The sequence below is a fragment of the Pleurodeles waltl genome, chromosome 10 (genome assembly GCF_031143425.1).
Source record: "Pleurodeles waltl isolate 20211129_DDA chromosome 10, aPleWal1.hap1.20221129, whole genome shotgun sequence".
In the NCBI taxonomy this organism is placed as follows: domain Eukaryota; kingdom Metazoa; phylum Chordata; class Amphibia; order Caudata; family Salamandridae; genus Pleurodeles; species Pleurodeles waltl.
In genome coordinates, this window is record NC_090449.1 from 884,750,032 (window position 1) to 884,770,962 (window position 20,931).

Here is a 20,931-nt window from a genome sequence, read left to right on the forward strand (position 1 = left end):
TCGACCCAGCACCTGCCTCGCGGCTGCAGAAATCAACAAATTGCCTGCTCATCATGCATTCATCGGGTCTGGATTTTCAACACATCGCTGGGTGTCAAAATCTACGGCATCACCGCACTGACCTGAGGCTGCAGGCCCGGATATTGACACATCGCTCTTCTGCGGTAAAAAGATCAATGCATCGTTCACCCAGCGGGAAAAGAATCCACGCACGGCCTTACTTGCAGGTAAGGAATCATCGCATCACCTCACCTGCGGCTTTATTTTTTACGCTCACAAGGTACTTAGTGTTAAAACAACGCATCCATTAGTTTCTATGGATTAAGGCCTTTTTTTTTTTTTTACTTTAAAAATTGATATATTTTTGGTGTATGTTCGATTTTTATTTTTTGGTCTTGTTTGGTTTAGATAAATATCAACAATGTTTCTAAACTGGTGTGGAGTCCTTTTGTGATGTTTTCACTGTTACTGTTTGTGTTTTATGCAAATACTTAACACATTGCCTTTTGAGATAAGCCTGACTGCTTTTGCCAAGCTACCAAGGTGGTGAGCTGGAGTTATCTCCGGTGTTTGACTCCCTTACCCTGACTAGAGAAAGGGTCCCTAGTTGGCCAGGTTGTATTCCCACTGCCAACTAGAGACCCCATTTCTAACATGTTAAGAGTGGGCAAGTGATAAGATACCCATTGCACCGGGCAATCTTGCCTTCAGTTGCTTTATTCTTGTGCTACACGCATGAAAGGATCAACCAAGGTGAGCTATAAAGGGTTTAGATGCCAGTCTCGGTCCAGCTTTGAACCTACCAAATATAACTAGGACTGTAGTTCATATTCTCAGAGTGCAAACATGAGCGGAACATTTTGGAAAAGCAGGTCCTGAATTTGTTCCCCGTGGTACAGTTGAGCAGCACAAAAGCTGTGTTGCTTGGCCATTCTTGAAGATGGAAATATTTGATTCGTGCTTAATAGCTCTTTATATTCCTGGTGGCCCGCGTGGGCAAAGGGCGAATGGCCCTTGGTAACAGCAGGCTTTTCTCCTCTGGATGCTGGTGGCCAGCTCCCTTAAAGGTCCCATCCTTTTGCGTTTCAACTAAAGAAGAAAAAAATCCTTTACGTGTGTGAACGGTGTAGACGTTATGTTTGTTCTGTCGTGGGTTTTATAGTGGCTGGCCTACATTGGGATGGCACACATGAATGCAAAGCCTGGCACTTGTGTGGGGGAATGTACAGACTGTGTTCTTTGGGACATGGACCTGTGCGCATTTTTAGCTTGCTGTACAAGTCGTGCATGTACAGTTTGCTTTAAACCTCTCTTTGTGAACAGGATAATGTATCGTGATAGACAAGCTATTGTATTACTACATAGCATCATGCTGGTTGATACTGGTCCCGCACGGGCAGTGAACTTCCAGGGGAGTTCTGGAGGCACGGGAATGATCTGGATGTGGCATATTACCATTAACTCCTTCCCGATCGGGTTTAAAGTGTGTATTTTAAATATCAACAAGTAGTCGCTTGACACTGATATTTGGACAACTGGCAAGTGAGCACTAATTGTAATGGGTTTCTTATATATTTTGTATTTTTTATTTCAGCGGGTGTTTTAATGGTTGGTGTCAATACAAGGTCACTAATTATCCATTTCCATCGCAACTGCGTTCATTTGTCCCACTTATTTCTTTATATTTAGTTCCGCTTTTCCTTCTTTTTTCGGACAGCCTTGTTTTTGAAGTAATGTCACAACATGCATTCGCTGTACTGAAGCAATACCATTTGAGTAGATTTCCAGAAAGGTCTGTGCAATTGTCCGTGATAGCAGTTTACGGGCAAGCCAGTTCTGTCTGGGGATACCTTTTTTAGGTGAAAGGAGCAACCTTGTATAATCTTATTGCATTCCTCCCGCTCGGAGCAGGTGAAGTGGTAATTTTAGTTATGTTAAGTGAAATCATCAATTGCTCAAAGATATATTCCCAATCACCTTCAACTGTTTTCCCTTCGTTGACCGCAGGCCTGGCAGCCCTACATAATTTTGCTATTTCATTAGGAAATGGGCAGGAGACTCCACTTTGGCTTCTGGTAATCGGTATGTTTCTAAAAAAAAAACAAAACGTTTTTTTATGCCCATATTCAAGTGCAACCACTTAATGTCCTTGGTGCCCCCATGCAGGTCAGGCTTACAGTAGTTTTATCCTTCTTGATAAATCGAACCTACAGTGCTCTTATCCTGAGTTGTTGCGTGTCTCACCTCTAGATAGGTTTAGTTGTTTGTTGTTGAAGGGTATTGGCCTTTAAAATATGGATGTGGTGCTTCAGGTCAGGCCATAGCTATTAATTTTATTAGTTTCTTGTCTTTATAGAGTGATAAGCAGACAAATGATAATTAAAGTTGCTCTCACTCCATATTTGCTCCCCAGAAGTCTTTTTTTCTTTACGTTGGATGGCCTGGTAGCTGCAGTTTGCATCCAGGCCTCTCCTTTCTTACTGCTCTAAGGTAGGCATCCAACTTAATGAATTTGTAAATACAAAGAAAGTTGGCAAAGCCAGTCTGTCTTGCATGCAGGATCTATTGGCATTGCCAATGCAGTATATAGAGGCTATACAGCATCGTCAAAAAACGGTTGTCCTTCTGTAGGTGCGGGGTGGGGGGGGGGGGGAAGGGGCACAGGTTTTTTGGGGGAGCACTTGTGAGTGAAAATAGCCGATCATGAGGAGAACAATCTAGGGTAGGCGTAGAAGCGCACATGGGGCGAGCTTGAAAACCTATGCGTTCTTTTCGTGTGCTTAACCAAAAAGAAAAAAGTAGTTCCCCAATAGTGAGCAGTGGAAGGATACAAGTCTGCCAGTCAAAAGAATGCCAGAGAAGATATGTTCCACTGCAGGGATAAACACAAGTAGAGTAAGGGAAGTCATTACATTAGCAGTAAGCAAGTGAGTGAAAATAAGCTAAGCCAGTGAACTGTAAGCCCACTCTTAAGTTCACAATAGTTGTTTTGCAACCAGACATCTTGCACTATCTGGTAGCTAAGATCTAAAAAAATATTTTAAAAATGGCAGGCGCAACATGCTGTATGCTCATGCATGGTGACACATGCTTGACTATTTGTCTTAATGTTGGGCCACCATACGGTCATGATGCGTATGCACACGTGCATCGTGATGCATGCATTTGTACACGTCCTTGTACTTTTTTTTTGTTGTTTTTTTTGTTTGTAGGTCTGGGTTTTGACAGTGCAGCTGTCAAACTCGCCTGTTGCTTCCAATATACATGAAGTGGCCACTTTAAGGCATTGGTTTCGACCAGCCTTTTTCAGATATTGCCTTGAGATTTTGTTAGTCATATCTTGGCTCCACCCCCTCGGAGTAGCACTCTTATCAAATGCCGTTGGATATGGGGTGTATGTTTATACTGGAGTGCTTGCGTTGAGTTGCATGGAGTACTACTTTACAAATACAACTCTGTTTGAGAAACAGTCAATAATAGGACTGCATTGACGGCAAAGGAGTATTTAATACGGGCTAATTTTAATTTGTCTTGCTGTACTGTCATTTAACTGCATGTGCTGGCACACTGAATCCAGCCTTGTTGGCCTTGCCAATGCTTGATTTTCTTTTTCCAATTCTGAACAAAATCAGCAAAAAATAATTTTCTCTTTAACTGCATTTTTCTTTTGTCCCGATAAATTTTTGCTATTTGAAATCTGCCCCTTTTTATTTATCAGCGCTTGTAGCACATTTCATATCCCTCTTGTACTTCTCGGTAAGAGAAACTACATTTTGCTACTGTCCTTCAGGTTTAAGGACTTTTTGAAACCATATAAATAATAATGCAAATCCATAGCTGAATTATTACTTTTACTTGTGATATTTGTAGGTGTTCTTAAAACTGAACAGCTGAATGTTACTGGAAAACAGGGCAAAAGCGACAGTGCCAAATAGCTCTTGTCCTACTTGACTGGGGGTAGGGAGGAGTGAACTTCATATTTCTCAACAATCACGCCGGCACCCAATGTTAAAATACATTATACAACAAGTAGGGCACACGAGAGAAGCGTAAGGGGAGGCGGAAAGGGAGAGGAATGTGGATTTGTAGGGGTACTAAGCTGTATTTATTTATTTTTTGTTAAATAATCAACATTTTTGAAGTCTTTTCAAACCGCGCTGTAAATTCTTGATGAAATCCGAAAGACACCCCACACGACTGAAAGCGCCTGTGCCTGACTATTTATCGCATAATACATTTATTGAGGGGGCCCCCTAAGGCCCCGACACATTGAAGCTACGCCCCTGGGTAGTGTTTTGTTTTTGCCTGGATCAGTTCCTTCTGCGCTATATTGACTTGCTGACGCAATTGAAGTACGTTGTAAATTAATGGAACTAGGTTCTGTGAAGAAATGTCCTCCACAAGCTAGTGGTTGCGTTAGTGATTTATTTATTTATTTTTTTTTTTTTTTCCGTTGGAGAAAGTATTGCTGCTTATCGTCTTGTGAAATGCTAGTGTAGCACTGAAGAACACTGTAATCTCCCCTAAATGGTGTCATCTGGATTCAGCTCTCTGGGTGTGGGCTTCGGAGGTCTAAATGAGATGTGTTTGGTCCATTCTTTCAGTGGAGTTCTCCAGGACGGCAAGGCAGGGTGTTTTTTCCTTCTGTTACAAGAAACTCTTCCTTCTGGTGAGCCTGGGAGATGCCTTCCTAGCCTTTTTGGCAAACCGGACAGCTATAAAAGTATCTGGTAAAGGTGAAAAGGACATTTAAAAATGCGCGTTTTTGTGATACGTTTTAATAAATGGCAGGTGACAGTTCTACTCCCATTAAAAAGTTGTATAACGGATTGCTACTTCTGCCAAGCTGCCACTGATAATTTTATTACTGTTTTATTGTTTATGTAATGCAGCACAGTTATTAACACTTTCACTGGATAAGTGCAGGCATGATAAAAGGGTTAACATTTCTTTAGTATCCGGCTAATTTCTCTATTTCAAAAGGTAGTCGTGGTAGATATCCCAATAATTTTTCAGTGCCCTTAAAACATGTTGAGCTACATAATGGAACACTTATGCTCAAAAAGATGCCCAATAATAACATTTTTAAATATCGCGCTCTTTCATGATTTAAAACAAATGCGACCAGGATGGTTCTATTTTCTGAAAAAATATATTAGGTATCCAGGCTTGCAGGAACTTGGGAAGGATTGTCATTTTGCTAATATTACAACAGCCCTGAATACTTAAAGGAAGTCTGTTTCACTGAGCCGTAATGCTTAGCATTTTTATATTTTTTTCTGAGCGGAAATATTTGTAGAGCGCGACTTATGACCCAGGGGGTCTCAAGGCGCTGAAGGGGGATGGAGGTCCGTTGAAAAGCCAGGTCTTGAGGTCCTTCCTGAACTGAGCCAGGGAGGTGAAGCAGCAGCGTGTTCCAGGTCTGCGAGGCGAGATAGGAGCAGGATCTTTTTCCAGCTGTGTTTTTCCAGATTCTAGGGATGGTGGCAAGGGTCAGTTGAGCGGAGTTGTCTAGGGAGTGTGTAGAAGGAGAGGCAGTGTTTGAAGTAGGCAGGCCCGATGTTGTGAAGGGTTTGTAAGCGTGTGTCAGGAGTTTGAAAGTGATACGCCTGACAGGGAGCCAGTGAAGGTCTCTCAGGTGGGCAGAGGTGTTGCTGTGACAGGAGATGTCCAGGATGAGTCTGGCTGCGGTGTACTGTATTCTCGGGTTTCTTGTTTGGAGTTTCTTGTTGATGCCGGCATAAAGTGCGTTGCTGTAGTAGTTTCCTGCTGACGAGTGCATGGGTGACTGCTGTTCTTGCATCGATGGAGATCCACTTGAAAATCTTCCAGAGCAGGCGGAGTGTGTGGAAGCACAAGGATGAGACTGCATTGACTTGGCGGGCCATATAGAGCGAGGAGTCGAGAATGCTGAGGTTCCGTGCTTGGTTGTTGGGAGATGGGGCACATTCAAGGGCAGTGGGCCACGAGGATTCCACCCAGAGTCCTCCCAAGAGGTGGAGGTTGGGCCCAGGATAATGTCTTATCAGAGTTGAGATTGAGGCAGCTGTCTTTCATCCAGTCAGCGACTGTCTTCATTCAGTTGTGAAAGTGGCTTTTGGCTGTCAATGGTTTGCCAGTAAGGGAGAGAATTAACTGTGTGGTGTTGGCGTATGAGATAATGTTGAGCCCCTGGTATCTGTCAATCTTGGCGAGCAGGATCATGTAGACATTGAAGAGGGTGGGACTGACAAGAGCTCTGGGGTACTCCACAGCTGGTTTCCTTTGGTTTCAAGGTGAAAGCTGGAAGCCTGACTTTCTGGGTCTGGCTGGTGAGGAAGGAGCAGATCGACTCCAGGGCTTGTTGTTGCGGATGCCGGCGTTGTGTAGTCTGGTGCACAAGGTGGTGGATGGTGTGGGTGACTGTGTCGAAAGTGGCAGAGAGGTCAAGGAGGATGAGGTGGCTGTTTCACCATGGTCCAGTAGGGGGGCAGATGTCATCCGTGGTGGCTAGGAGGGCAGTTTCAGTGATGTGAGATTGGTAGGGATCTAGGATGCGTTTTTTTCTTTTTTTTCTTTAAATCTGTGAGCTGTGTGTTGATTGGTTTTTCATTGGCTGGAAAAGGGTTTTTTGCAGACGGCTTCTTCAGTAGAGGGTTTATGTCTGTTTCCATTCATCCGGGTAGGTGGCACTCTTGCCGGAGCGGTTGATGGTACGACATAGTTCTGGTTCAATGGTTACGCCGGCTTTGTTGCAGATGTGGTCCGGGCATAGGTCCGAGGGTGCCCCAGAGCAGATGGTACGCATTCGCTTCTGGGGTGAGAAGGGTCCAGTGGTCCAGGGTCTGCCTGGGGTTCGGGTCTACGATTGTGGTGCTGGTGTGCGGAAGGGGTGGGTCTTTGTTTGCGAATCCTTCGTAGATGGCCTGGAATTTTCAGTGGAAGAAGGTGGTGAGGTTGTCGCAGAGGTATTGGGAGGAGTGGGGGGATGTTTGTGGTTCCCGTGCCGGGTTTAGTAATTTTATTGACTATGGTGAAGTGTTCCTTGGTGTTGTGCATTGGCATTGATGCACTCCTGAATGGTTGATTTTCTGATTTATCTGATGAGCCGGTGCGTGGTGTGACCTTGTCTTTGAAGGCTTTGTGGTTTGTCTTGCTTTTACTGCTTCTCCACTTTCTCCTGAGTCCTCTGTAGGTGCTCTTGTATTCTTGGAGGTCAGGGGAGAACCAGCTGGGTCTCCTGTGGTGTTGATTGCCAGCAGGTTTCTAGGAACTAGAGTGTTGGCACAGTTAGCAATCCATTGGTGGTGGTTGTGGGCCGAGGCATTGGTATCTGTGGTGGGGAGTGGCAGAGAGCGGCTGTGAGCTGGGCTTGGTAACCTTGGTCCAGTTTCTTGGGTGGGGGGGTGCCGGTCGGTGGTCTTGGTGAAGGAGAAGTGGACGCATTTGTCGTCGGTCCAGTGGAGTTTCGAGGTAAAGTAGAGTATCTACATATTTTGGCAACCAGATAGGCAGTCAACGCACTATTATGGGAAATACTGTGGTGGTGCTGCTTATTATGTAAGACTTGAGTATTATTCAGATTTTTTTTTTTTTAAATACCCAAGACTCCTCCAGATTGTTTTGCCACTTCCTCCATTGCTATCACTGCAATCTGAGGTGCAATCTGAGGTGCAATCTGAGGTGCAATCTGAGGTGTGAAAATGTAATTTGCATAAGCAGCTAATTTCCAGGATTGACCATTAATACCAAGTGGAGGAATATCTTGTAAGTGATCCAAATGACTCAGATAGCTTTACAAATATAAAGCAAAGGAGAAAGGACACTCTTGACAGATACGTCTTTGAATTTTGAGACTATCCGACTTGGTGCCCAAAAATCCTTATTCTTGCCGTAAGATTATTACACAGGAATATGTTCTTCTTAGTGTGTTCATTAATAATCTCAGTCATATACTCTGGTAGCAATCATCAGCTAGGAACCTTCAGTTAAAGGTCCATTGTCGACAACCATGGTGATCATTGGGCAGTCGAGATGCTATTGTCCTCACCGAAGGGATGCGGTCTGAGATGGCTTGTGCAGATAGCTGTATTTTGAGATATGTTAAAAGACCTTCACAAACCATGAACATGTCATGTCAGAGTCTAGAACAAGCTGCATGAGAGACAGAGTAATAAGTCTACACCCTATCCTTAGGGTACGCCAAACATCTGTGAGGCCGAGAGAAGTCTTATCTTGGAGCAAGGTAGCGCTAGATTGCCTCATACGCAAAGCCACAAGAGAACTGTTAGGATATTTCAAAGGTTTAAGAGGAAGATTAATGTCACTGCAAATAGTCAGAGTCCCCTCCCAAATTTTGAGTTAAATTAGAAGATCTTTATACTTATTCAGATCATCTGTATTTGGGGCATGTAAATTACAGATCGTGATCTCAATGGAGCCTTTGATCAACCCCCAGATGAGCCACCAAACTTTGGGGTCAGGTTATGCATCTGAAATGACCAAAGAGTCTTTTGCCAGGAGGGAAAACCTCCTGCCGGGAGATTCTAACCAGGTGGTGGCAGTAGTTTTACAGCTCTGATGCTGCAAAATTTACCTTGCTTAGTCCAATGCGCCTCTTGCAAACAAACAATTTCTGAGGCAGTCCGAGGTAACATCTCTTGAACCAGGGCAATCCTTTGAGTGGCACACAGCCTGATAACATTCCAGGTAAGTAGCTTAATGGCACTTGATGCCAGAGCATTAGCTAAATATGTATGAACTTCAGCCGTAATCGCACATTAGAAGATTCCTTGGAAAGAATAAACCTGTGGCTGTGTGTTTGTTTTTGTTTTTTGCCTGCTTCGCCCTCCCACTGTTCCCCACCCCCATTTGTCCCCATCCTTCTTGCCTTGACCCATATCCCCACCAATTGCTCCTGCACTGAACCCACTACCCCTCCACCCACCCCTGCAGGAAACACCTTGCCCTCCTACTACACCTTAGGGTGTCTCAAGGAAGAGACATAGTCCCCTCTATTAATCTCCTGTTATGAGATGTGGGAAGTAAGACTCTGAGAGGAAAAAAAACAAAATTGAAACGCAATGAGGAAAATAAACTGATAACTTCACATATAAAAGAGCTTCCCACCCCCTCCCCCCACCCACACCAACAGCAGTTTCCCACTCACCAATTTCCCCAGCCTATTTACCATCTTTTCCTGTCTAAAGAAGTAAATAGTCCTTTGCAGCCTACGTCTTTTTCTCACTGGGCCCCCATTATTTTCCACTATTGTCCTCTTTGTGATCGGAGATCCTAGGCCAGTCTCACCAAAAAGACCACTCTTTTTCAATGCATTAAAAAGTTCTATAAATGCATGTGATAGTTGTGGGAAGTTGGCTCTGTATGTACTATTCCAAAGTAAGGAATAGAATGCACAGAGTCCAAGGGTTCCCCTTAGAGGTCAGATAGTGGCAAAAAGAGATAATAATAATGCTCTATTTTGTGGTAGTGTGGTCGAGCAGTAGGCTTATCAAAGGAGTAGTGTTAAGCATTTGTTGTACATACACACAGGCAATAAATGAGGAACACACACTCAGACAATTCCAAGCCAATATGTTTTTGTATAGAAAAATATATATTCTTAGTTTATTTTAAGAACCACAGGTTCAAATTCTACATGTAATATCTCATTTGAAAGGTATTGCAGGTAAGTACTTTAAGAACTTTGAATAATCACAACAGCGTATATACTTTTTACATAAAACACATTTAGCTGTTTTAAAAGTGTGCAATTTTCACAGTTCCTGGGGGAGGTAAAGTAATGTTAGTTCTTGCAGGTAAGTAAACCACCTACGGGGTTCAGATTGGGGTCCAAGGTAGCCCACCGTTGGGGGTTCAGAGCAACCCCAAAGTCGCCACACCAGCAGCTCAGGGCCGGTCAGGTGCGGAGGTCAAAGAGGTGCCCAAAACACATAGGCTTCAATGGAGGTAAGGGGGTGCCCCGGTTCCAGTCTGCCTGCAGGTAAGTACCCACGTCTTCGGAGGGCAGACCAGGGGGGTTTTGTAGGGCACCGGGGGGGACACAGGTCAGCACAAAAAGTACACCCTCAGCAGCACGGGGGCGGCCAGGTGCAGTGTGCAAACACGCGTTGGGTTTTCAATGAGAGACCAAGGGGTCTCTTCAGCGGGGCAGGCAAGGGGGGGGTGGGGGGGGCTCCTCGGGGTAGCCACCACCTGGGTAAGGGAGAGGGCCTCCTGGGGGTCACTCCTGCACTGGAGTTCCGATCCTTCAGGTCCTGGGGGCTGCGGGTGCAGGGTCTTTTCCAGGCGTCGGGATTTCAGAATCAGGCAGTCGCGGTCAGGGGGAGCCTCTGGATTCCCTCTGCAGGCGTTGCTGTGGGGGCTCAGGGGGGACAACTTTGGTTGCGCACAGTCTTGGAGTCGCTGGAGGGTCCTCCCTGTAGCGTTGTTTCTCCACCAGTCGAGTCGGGGTCGCCAGGTGCAGTGTTGCAAGTCTCACGCTTCTTGCGGGGATTGCAGGGGTCTTTAAATCTGCTCCTCTGAAACAAAGTTGCAGTCTTTTTGGAACAGGGCCGCTGTCCTTGGGAGTTTCTTGTTCCTCTTGAAGCAGGGCAGTCCTCTGAGGATTCAGAGGTCGCTGGTCCTGGGGAAAGCGTCGCTGGAGCAGGTTTCTTTAGAAGGCAGGAGACAGGCCGGTAGGACTGGGGCCAAAGCAGTTGGTGTCTTCTTTCTTCTTCTGCAGGTCAGCAGTCCTCTTCTTGTAGTTGCAGGAATCTAAATTCTTAGGTTGAGGGGAGCCCTTAAATACTAAATTTAAGGGCGTGTTTAGGTCTGGGGGGGTTAGTAGCCAATGGCTACTAGCCCTGAGGGTGGGTACACCCTCGTTGTGCCTCCTCCCAAGGGGAGGGGGTCACATTCCTATCCCTATTGGGGGAATCCTCCATCTGCAAGATGGAGGATTTCTAAAAGTTAGTCACTTCAGCTCAGGACACCTTAGGGGCTGTCCTGACTGGCCAGTGACTCCTCCTTGTTATTCTCATTATTTCCTCTGGCCTTGCTGCCAAAAGTGGGGCTGCGGCCGGAGGGGGCGGGCAACTCCACTAGCTGGAGTGCCCTGTGGTGCTGGAACAAAGGGGGTGAGCCTTTGAGGCTCACCGGCAGGTGTTACAGCTCCTGCCTGGGGGAGGTGTTAGCATCTCCACCCAGTGCAGGCTTTGTTACTGGCCTCAGAGTGACAAAGGCACTTTCCCCATGGGGCCAGCAACATGTCTCAAGTGTGGCAGGCTGCTAGAACCAGTCAGCCTACACAGGTAGTTGGTTAAAGTTTCAGGGGGCACCTCTAAGGTGCCCTCTGGGGTGTATTTTACAATAAAATGTACACTGGCATCAGTGTGCATTTATTGTGCTGAGAAGTTTGATACCAAACTTCCCAGTTTTCAGTGTAGCCATTATGGTGCTGTGGAGTTCGTGTTTGACAGACTCCCAGACCATATACTCTTATGGCTACCCTGCACTTACAATGTCTAAGGTTTGGCTTAGACACTGTAGGGGCACAGTGCTCATTCACTGGTGCCCTCACCTATGGTATAGTGCACCCTGCCTTAGGGCTGTAAGGCCTGCTAGCGGGGTGACTTATCTATACTGCATAGGCAGTGTGAGGTTGGCATGGCACCCTGAGGGGAGGGCCATGTCGACTTACTCGTTTTGTCCTCACCAGCACACACAAGCTGGCAAGCAGTGTCTGTGCTGAGTGAGGGGTCCCCAGGGTGGCATAAGATATGCTGCAGCCCTTAGAAACCTTCCCTGGCATCAGGGCCCTTGGTACCAGGGGTACCAGTTACAAGGGACTTACATGGATGCCAGGGTGTGCCAATTGTGGATACAAAGGTACAGGTTAGGGAAAGAACACTGGTGCTGGGGCCTGGTTAGCAGGCCTCCGCACACTTTCAATTCAAAACATAGCATCAGCAAAGGCAAAAAGTCAGGGGGTAACCATGCCAAGGAGGCATTTCCTTACAATAGTTCTTAATGATTGATACGGGCTGGTTCTTGTAAGTAAGCCTGAAGTCCAACAGCCTGGAATCAGGGAATAAACTGTTGGAGTTTCCATCTGCACTGCATATGTGGCAGAAGACTGAAAAGAAAAATAAAGTATTGGAGCCCCCCTAGACCGGATTGGCAGGTCCTTTGAACTGGACAATCAATATCCCAATCCTGTAAGGTAGGGAAAGCCTTCTCAATAAACTCTACCACGAAGCTCCACAGTTCATACCCCTGCCATCCTTGATCACCAGATTTCTCAATTATTCTGGCATTGGAGAGTCCCTGTATCTTCCAGTTTGAACTGAGAGCAGGGGTTAGCAGTGCCTCGGAGGGGGTTCAAGGCACCTACCCCATGCCAGAGATTCCTCTTGCTGAACATCTTGCATCTCCTGATGTAGGGAGGGAAGGAGGGCAGTGTTCCGGTTAGTGTGACTCTTGTCTTTGATGCTCTATCCCTCACTTGCAACACTAAGTGGTCTGATACTTATGAATCAGGAGTGACTAACCAAAATGGCATAGATTGTGGTAGGGTTAACGCTGCAAGCAGCAATGGCTCCTTAGATGTCAGGATTACTTCTCAAGGCTATTGACCCCCGTAGCCAGTCCTCTCCAGTTATCACCTCTGCGATCTCACACGGAGCTCAATACATCAGAACAGCAATATATGCTCCATTTGAGTGCCAACCCTCTAACAATGACACAGCCTCTATTATTTCAAAGAACTTTAAAGGTGGCTATGGGGGCAAGCCAAGTGAATGTTTCCTACTTTCTGACATTGACAACTCTTTACTTCTCCCTTTCACAATAAAATCTCAGAATCTTGTCTTTTTTTTTTTTTTTAACTGTTTAATACCTCACATGTATCTGCCATCTCAGACAGTGATTATCGGACTCAGAAAAAGAAATTGATTGCGGAGACATCTTTAAAAGCAGGCTTCAATATTGGAGCTTTTACGACCAGTCATTGTTAGGCTCTGTGCTGCTGCCCTACTATCGCCCCCAGTGAATTTTCTCTAGTTAAGGGACAATAACCAATCAGCATTTTAATAGTGCAGGACTGTCACCCATATGGGTATCTGGGCGCTGAGGGTTCTGTGTCTCTGCTGAAGAGCCAGGTCTTGAGTTTCTTTCTGAAGTCTGCCTGTGAGGGTGCTGTTCTGAGGTGGAGGGGCAAGTTGTTCCAGTTTTGGCACAGATGTAAGAGAAGTGGCCCCTGCCGTGGCTACGATGGATGCTAGGGGTGTCTGAGGTGGAGGGAGTGATGTGGGTCCATTTGCAGAGGTCCAGGATGAGTCCGGTTGTAGTGTTCTGTATGCTCTGGGGTCTTTCGAGGAGTTGGGTGGAGATGCCGATGGAGAGCACGTTGTCGTAGTCGAGGCAGCTGGTGATGAGGGTCTGAGTAACGGTCTTCCTCTTGTCAACTGGGATTCATCCGACGATTCTACGGAGCATGCAAAGGGTGTTGGAAGTAGGAGGCGGCGACTCCATTGACTTTCATGGTCAGTTGGCTGTCGAGGATGATGTTAAGGTTGCATGTGTGGTCTGTTGATGTGGGTGTTGGTCCGAGTTCTGCTGGCCACGAGCTGTGGTCCCAGACGGAAGTGTTCTACCCGAAGATCAGTACTTCTGTCTTGTTGGAGTTGAGTCTGAGCCCGCTCTCTCTCATCCAGTTGGCTACATTGGTCATGGCTTTGCAGAAATTGATTTTGGCGTTGGAGGGGCCTTTGTTGAGTGAGAGGATTAGTTGAGTCATCTGCGTTGGAGAGTATGTTGAAGTCGTGGGATCTGACGACATCTGCGAGGGGAGTCAAATGGGTGTAGGGCTGAGGGATAATCCTTCGGGTATGCTGCGTATGATGTCCTTGCTTGCGGAGGTGAATGGGGCAGCCGGATGCTGTGTATACACATCCTGTACGGAATGAGGCGATCCACTGGAGGGATTTTTACTGTATTCTGATGTTGTAGCGTCTGTTGATGAGGGTGTGGTGGGTGACAGTGTCGAACACAGCAGAGAAGTCAAAGAGCACCAGGGCCACAGTTTCTCCGCAGTCAATGAAAGTTCAGATGTCGTCTGTGGCAGCAATTCGTGTGATCTCAGTGCTGTGGTTGGGACAGAATCCAGATTGTGAGGCATCAAATAGGGGGATTTGTTCCAGGTATTCGTGAGCTGTTGGTTGATGGCTTTCTCAAGTATTTTGGCCGGGTGGGGGAGCAGGGAGATCAATCTGGAAATTTATTTTGAGATCGCTGGGGTCATCTGCATGTTTCTTTAGGAGGGGTCGGTCATCGAAGATTTCTGTGGAGTTCGTGGTCTTAAGGATGCTGGGGAGTTCCATGCTGATTGGGTTGGTTCCAAGGTTGAAGAAATCTTAATTGCAGGGGGTCAGTGGGCGCACTTGAGTTGAAGGACAGGATGGCTGTGGTGGTCTGAGTGGTGTGCAGTGTCCAGGTGGTGGTCGTTCTGCTGTTATGTGCTGGTTGGTTGGCGCTCTTGAAGTTGAGACTGGTGGGTTGGGGCTCGAAATTGTTGTAGATGGTGGCAATCTTGCTGTGGAAGTAGTCAAGGAGGGTGTCGCAAAGTTCTTGGGAGGGGTGGATGGTGTTCTGTGTGGCTGTTGGGTTGAAGAATTCCTTAAATATTTTGAAGAGTACCTTTGTGTGGTTGGCCGTGTTGTCGATGCAGGCAGTTATTGTTACTTTCTTGGCTTCATTGATGCGCAGGTGATAGTTGCTTAGGGCTGCTTTGTGAGTGGCTCTGTCGGATGGGTTCTTAGTTGAGCACCATAGTTTCTTGAGTTGGTAGCAATTGCACTTGCTGGTTCTGAGCTCTTGGATGTACCAGCTAGCTTGTTTTGATGTTTTGTTGGTTTTTACTGGTTTCAGGTGTGCGGCTGTCGGCACATTTGTTGATCCAGGTGAAGAACTTCTGGACAGCCTGGTCAACGTCTGCTGAAACAGCGGAATGAATGGTGCTGAGGGCCTGTGTCCACTGAGTCTCTGTTACCTTCCCCCAGCTGCATTAGGAGGCGCTGTGGTGCTTGGTGATGGTGTGCTGAGCGTCTGAGATGGTGAAGTGAATGATGGCATGGTTGATCCATGTGAGCTCTGTAATGTGGCAGAATTTGATTATTTTGCCGGTGGTGAAAATTAAGTTGTGTGTGTCCGCACCCCAGTATGGAGAGTCTTGAAAAGCAGCACTAGAATGCAGCAAAGAAAACGGGTGTTTCCAGGCAAAAAGGGGCATTATCGCAGTATGTTTAGTTCATTTTTTGTATTTTGAAGGTCACACAAACTGTTGCATATTCCTCCAGAACGCAAAGTTTTTACATTTATGGTAGTGTTACCAGTGTTTATAGGTTTATGTAGTTTAGCTGTGATTGAGGGCTGACTGTAACAACTATAGACTTTCAGGGCATTTTTTTTTTTTTTTTTTAAACAATAACGTGGGCAATTTATATAATTGAAACATTTACCCATATTCAAAGAGAACATGATGTAACGTTTTCTTGTTTCTGGAGGATGAAACTGAATTCAGAACCTTAGCTCTTTACTTTAACTGTGCGTTTGTTGCTATATAGTAGTAACTTCTCTATTTACTTTTGGAGGCCAGCAACTTGTACCAAACTGATGTGCTTCCTGTTGTCTATAAAATAAATGCTTGTGCGCTTAAACATCCTTTAATTAGGTAGGTCTTCATTGGATGAATTGGCGCTTTTAGTGATGAATGCTGTGTAAGATGGATGCTTCATAAAGGGAGTGGGATGTACTGACGGTGATTTGTTCTTCATAACTCTCTGTAGTATGGCGGCGCCCCGGGAGGCCCTGCATACGGTCAGCCTCAAGATCCCATGTATGGATATTTTGCTGCTGTCTCAGGCCAGGTGAGTTAAACTTGAAATGTTGCAATAAATACGTCTCTGTGGAGAATAAGCCCAAGGTTCTGAGTGCTATAACATTGAAAATGTTTATCTGCACAACTGTTTTGTTAACCAAAATAGCGCCTTACTATAGCAGTGATGGCATACTTACCCTAATTATCAACCTAGGTGAACCCTTTGTTCCAGCATTAAAATGAAATACTACTCCCAAAAATTATGGCATTCAGCCTCCTTTCCATAGACAGTAAGTCAAATTGTTTTTCATGAGAGTGACACTTTTGCGTTAGTGTCATCAGTTTATGTTGTTTCTGTGCTGAAACGAATGGGCTTTTACCTACCTTGTCTCAGCCAATGCGGTTGGGCATGTGTCTTGCAGGCCGATATTAAGGGACAGCATCTTAGCGTTGCTTTTTGTCCTAGATAGGATGTGCATTTCATCCCAAAATGGTTTCCATCACTACAGAGGACTCCTCCTGTGTTCATTGCCTTACTGTATCGGGAGTGGGTGGGCTAAGGCCAAGGGTTCTTATAAAGGGTCAGTACGTAGAGCAGTGCCTTTTTTGGGGTCTGTGTTCTGTTCGGTGGGGAGCAATGTGGCAGTAGTCAGCACAATCTGAGTGTTGTCTGTAGGCACATGGCAAAGTGAAGAGAGTCATTCTTGGTCTTGGATGGGCAACGGCTCTAACCCCAGGCTAATTAGAGCCACACAACTCCTGTTATCTCTTTCTACTGTCCTGGTCAATGTGTGGCACTCTAAGGCATAGGCCTTATTGTACCCTAAAGGGGTTTGGTATGAGGGGAGGAAGGCAGCTGATCATCGGGACGTCACCTGCCACCCCTGGAGGATTTGGGAAATGGAACTGCTCTGGGTGGTTTTGGGCTGTGTTGGGCAATAAGGTAGCCCTCTGGGTATATAGCCGGCCATTTTATGTGACCAGCAACCATTTTGTCCAGGTGACACGGCTGGTTATAATTGTAGCGCTTTTCTTGTCATAGCTGTAGCGTTCTTTCCATGCGCAGGCTAGTAGCTGTGCAGTGTTGGGCACTATTGTTGCCCAGTCATATCTGGTTTTATCGGGTTAAGTAAAGACGGGTTCACCTTGATGGCTGCAGAAGATGAGGTTTAGCAGGTGGTGCGGCTGCTTCGAGAGGCCAGCTGCCTTGACCTGCTAGCAGCAGGAGCGTCGGCTGCATGCAAAGCAGATGGAGTGGCGGTGGCTGCGCTTACCTATGCGAGGTGCTGGTGCGGTGAATATGCAGGTGAGTGGGCGGGGCGTCTTCCATGTTCAGAGAGAGGCCTTTGGGGGGGGGGGGGGGAGGGGGGCAGCATCCGAATAAGGCACTGGTTATGCAGGCAGTCCCGCAGCTCCCCTGTGAGGAGCCAGTGGCAGCCAAGGTCTGCCTTACGCACATGGAGTGCGGAGGTGTGGCTGGAATCCCAGTACTGCTGCCATGATGCCCTAACCAATACAGGGAAGCATTGCAAGTTCTGGGAGGGGGTGGGGAAGGGCATAAGGCGAATGCTCTGGCTATGGCAGTTAACTGGCAGGGCCTTGTGTTGCTGCCCAGCTAGAGCGGTAATAGAAAGCCCTGGACGTGATGGTGGGGAGAAGACAAGGTTGCTGAATTCAGCTGGGAAGGTCAAAGGGAGCACGAGGTTGATTCCATATGGTAGGCAGGGAATACTGTTATTGAGGGCAACAGGTGGCCCTTGATGGCATTGCAGGGAGCAGGGTGACTAGAGAGGGCCCCGGCTGGAGCAGGAAGTATGCTGCAAGGTGTTTCTGATGGATACAACTACCTGTGGATTCCTCACCTCATGAATACTCCCATGGCGCCAGCATTCGACGGAAATCTTCTTACTAGTCTCTGCACGTCGACGAGGACGTCACTGTCTCGCACGCGACGCCGTCTGACGTCATACAGGCAATAAGAGGTCCTCGACGACGTGCGGACGTCAGTTCCCTTTTTTCCGTGCATTCGAAACGGTTATCTTCGAGGGAGCAACTGTTACTCTTGCGGTTACAGTGTATATCTTGCTGCGTACTCTTTCTCTGTGGAAATAATGTCGCAGAGAAAGTCTGGATTTAAGCCTTGTCGTGAGTGTGGAGGCAAGATGTCGGTGACGGATCCTCATTCCGATTGCCTTTGGTGTTTGAGCTCCGACCATGACGTCTCGACTTGTGATTCGTGTCAGCACATGAATCCGAAGGCCCTTAAAGAACGCGAGGCGAAGCTGTTTATGGCCAAGTCAAAGGAGAAGCATCACAAGAAAAAGTCTTCTACAAGACATCGGCGTCATCGAGACTCCCGGCGCCATAGAGAATCTCGGCGTCATTCAAGGGAGGCTCGTTCCAGGTCTCCGGATCGGCGCCGGAGGACATGGGAGGTCAGCCCCACGGTGACGCCGCATCCTTCGACGCCGTTGCTCTCTCCGGCGTCTCCAACTTCGCCTGGACAGGCGTCGGTGATTGAGGTATTGGAGCCTCAAGTGTTTTCTCCGGCGCAGACGCCGAGGTCGGGGTCGCCTCCGAGTCAGGCACCCCAGTATCCGGCTTTTCCCACCCCTGGAGCCGATAGTTCCGCATTCTTGAATGCGATGTATGCCATCTTCCAACAGATGGCTCCAGGGGGTGCTCCGGCTGGGCCTTTGGCCTTTTCTTTGGGTGATCCTGCGCCTCTTCGGCCGGCACCCTTTATGCCCTTTCTCCCGTTTGGGAACGTGGGCTCGGCGCCAGTGTCGGCGCCGGTGGCCGCTCCGATGGCTTCGGAGGGATTGGCCCCAGGGATTTCCATCCCGTCGACGTCGAGATTTCGGCCTGTGACTCCGGTGGGTCCATCCGTTTCATCTGCTCTTCAGTCGGCGCCGAAGTTACCTGTGGCGCCGGATGCGGCGTCGGTGGCTTCGGAAGATCGGCGCCGATCTCCGACTTCGGCGGAGGTATTGTCGACTCCGCGGATTGAGCAACAACTGCATTCAAGGAGGCGTGCTCTCCGGGTGCTAGAGGAGCAGGAGTACCAACGAGCCCTAGAGGAAGGAGAGCTAGAGGACTCTGGTGATGGGCTGCGTGGACTGGAGTCGGCCAGTGGGCTCGACACTTCCCCTGAGTGGGACCTTTCGTCCCCGGGGGAATATACCGAGGAAGCTGCTTCCTTTCATACAGTGGTACGGAAGGCAGCTAGTTTTTTGGACCTGCCTTTGCCGGTGGTGGAGGCGAAACAAAACCTTTTGACAGAGGTGTTGCATCCGGCCTCAGCCGCGGCGGAGCCTCTATTACCTTTTAATGACGCTCTGCTGGATCCGGTTTTAGAGGTGTGGAAGAAGCCGGCATCTTCCCCAGCAGTTCAGAGCCGTGGCCAGGAGGTATCGGACGGCTCCAACTGATCCTGGTTTCCTATCTAGGCACCCTACGCCGGAGAGCTTGGTTGTGCAGGCCTCCTGTTCGTCCAAGTCAGCGCCTGGTTCTTTTCCGACGGTGCCGGGGGACAGAGATTCAAAAAAGCTGGAGGCGCAGTCGAAGAAGATTTTTTCGTCCTGCAGTCTGGCTTTAAAAGCCACCAATGCAACCTGTATCCTGGGGAGGTATATTCATGCTCTGATGGATGACATCTCCTCTTCGTTTACAGAGCTTCCCCAGGGTCTTTTGGATCTTGTCTCTGATGCTCAGGCTGCTGCGACCCAAATTATCCAGACGGGACTGGATACCACCGACTCGGTAGCCAGAGCAATGGGCACAACTGTGGTGGAAAGGAGACAGGCCTGGCTCCGTAACTCGGGCTTTTCGGCAGATGTACAGTCCACATTGTTGGATCTCCCGTTTGATGGGGACAAACTGTTTGGGGCTAAGGCTGATTCGGCCTTGGAACGGTTTAAGGAGAGCAGGGCCACGGCTAAGTCGCTGGGACTCCAAGCTCCTTCTTCCACGGCCTCTTCCAGATTCTTCAGGAGGTTTCGTGGATTTGGGCGTGGCTCTTCCTCCTCTTCCTTTCGGGGAAGATATCAGCAACCTGCCTCTTCCCATCCCTATAGATCTTTTAGGGGGAGGGGTAGGGTCCGCACCAGGGGAGCTTCTCAGCAGCACTCTGCCTCTTCCTCATCCTCTGGCGGGGTGCAGCAGGGGAAGCAGCCTTAGGCTTCCTCCATTTCCCACTCACTCCTCTCCTGTAGGGGGAAGATTACAGCATTTTCTCACCAAATGGGAGACTGTTACGTCGGACACTTGGGTTCTCAGTGTTGTGGGAAAAGGCTACACCCTTCCCTTTCGGGAGTTTCCGCCCCTCATCCCGCCCGCCCTTCGTATTGTTCACAAGAACACCTCCTGTTGCTAGAACAGGAGGTAGAAGTCCTCCTTTTAAAGGGCGCGGTGGAGTTGGTCCTGGAGCAGGAAAGGGGTCAAGGAGTTTACTCAAGGTATTTCCTGATTCCCAAGAAGGATGGTCGTTTGAGACCAATTCTGGACCTGAGGATCTTGAATTGGTTCCTCAAGCAGGAAAAGTTCAAGATGCTGACCCTAGCACAGGTGCTTTTGGCGTTGAACATGGAAGACTGGATGGTGTCTGTCGACTTGCAGGATGCTTACTTTCATATCCCGATACTCAAGTCACACAGGAAGTATCTCCGGTTTGTGGTGGGATCGCAACACTACCAGTTTGCGGTCCTTCCGTTTGGTCTTACTTCAGCACCTCGAGTCTTCACGAAGGTGATGTCGGTGGTTGCGGCAGAGCTCAGAAGGAAGGGGATAGCGGTATTCCCTTACTTGGACGATTGGTTAATCAAAGCCAAGTCCCCGGAGCTTGTGTTGCGTCATCTGCAGTCAACAACCCAGTTGTTGTTCGACCTGGGCTTTTCGGTGAACGAGCCCAAATCTCACCTAGAGCCCTCTCAGCGCCTCCTGTTCATAGGGGCAGTACTGGATACAACATTGGGTCGGGCCTTTCCTCCGCCTCAGCGGATTCAAGATATTCAGGATTTGGTTCCAATGTTTCGAAATGGAGCGGTAGTTCCAGTCCTCAAGGTCCTTCGTCTGCT

At 47.8% G+C, this 20,931-nt stretch overlaps 1 protein-coding gene across 2 annotated transcripts in view; it reads left to right on the forward strand.

The window, feature by feature from the left end:
* SRI (sorcin) overlaps nucleotides 1-20,931 on the forward strand; it is an 84,039-nt gene that overhangs the window by 8,461 nt on the left and 54,647 nt on the right. Inside the window, exon 2 of one of the 2 annotated variants that reach the window (XM_069211600.1) lies at nucleotides 15,825-15,905. The exons of the other annotated variant lie outside the window; for it this stretch is intronic. Within the exon in view, the coding sequence (XP_069067701.1) occupies nucleotides 15,825-15,905 (81 nt within the window). The remainder of the gene's footprint in view (nucleotides 1-15,824; nucleotides 15,906-20,931) is intronic. 2 annotated transcript variants of the gene reach the window in all.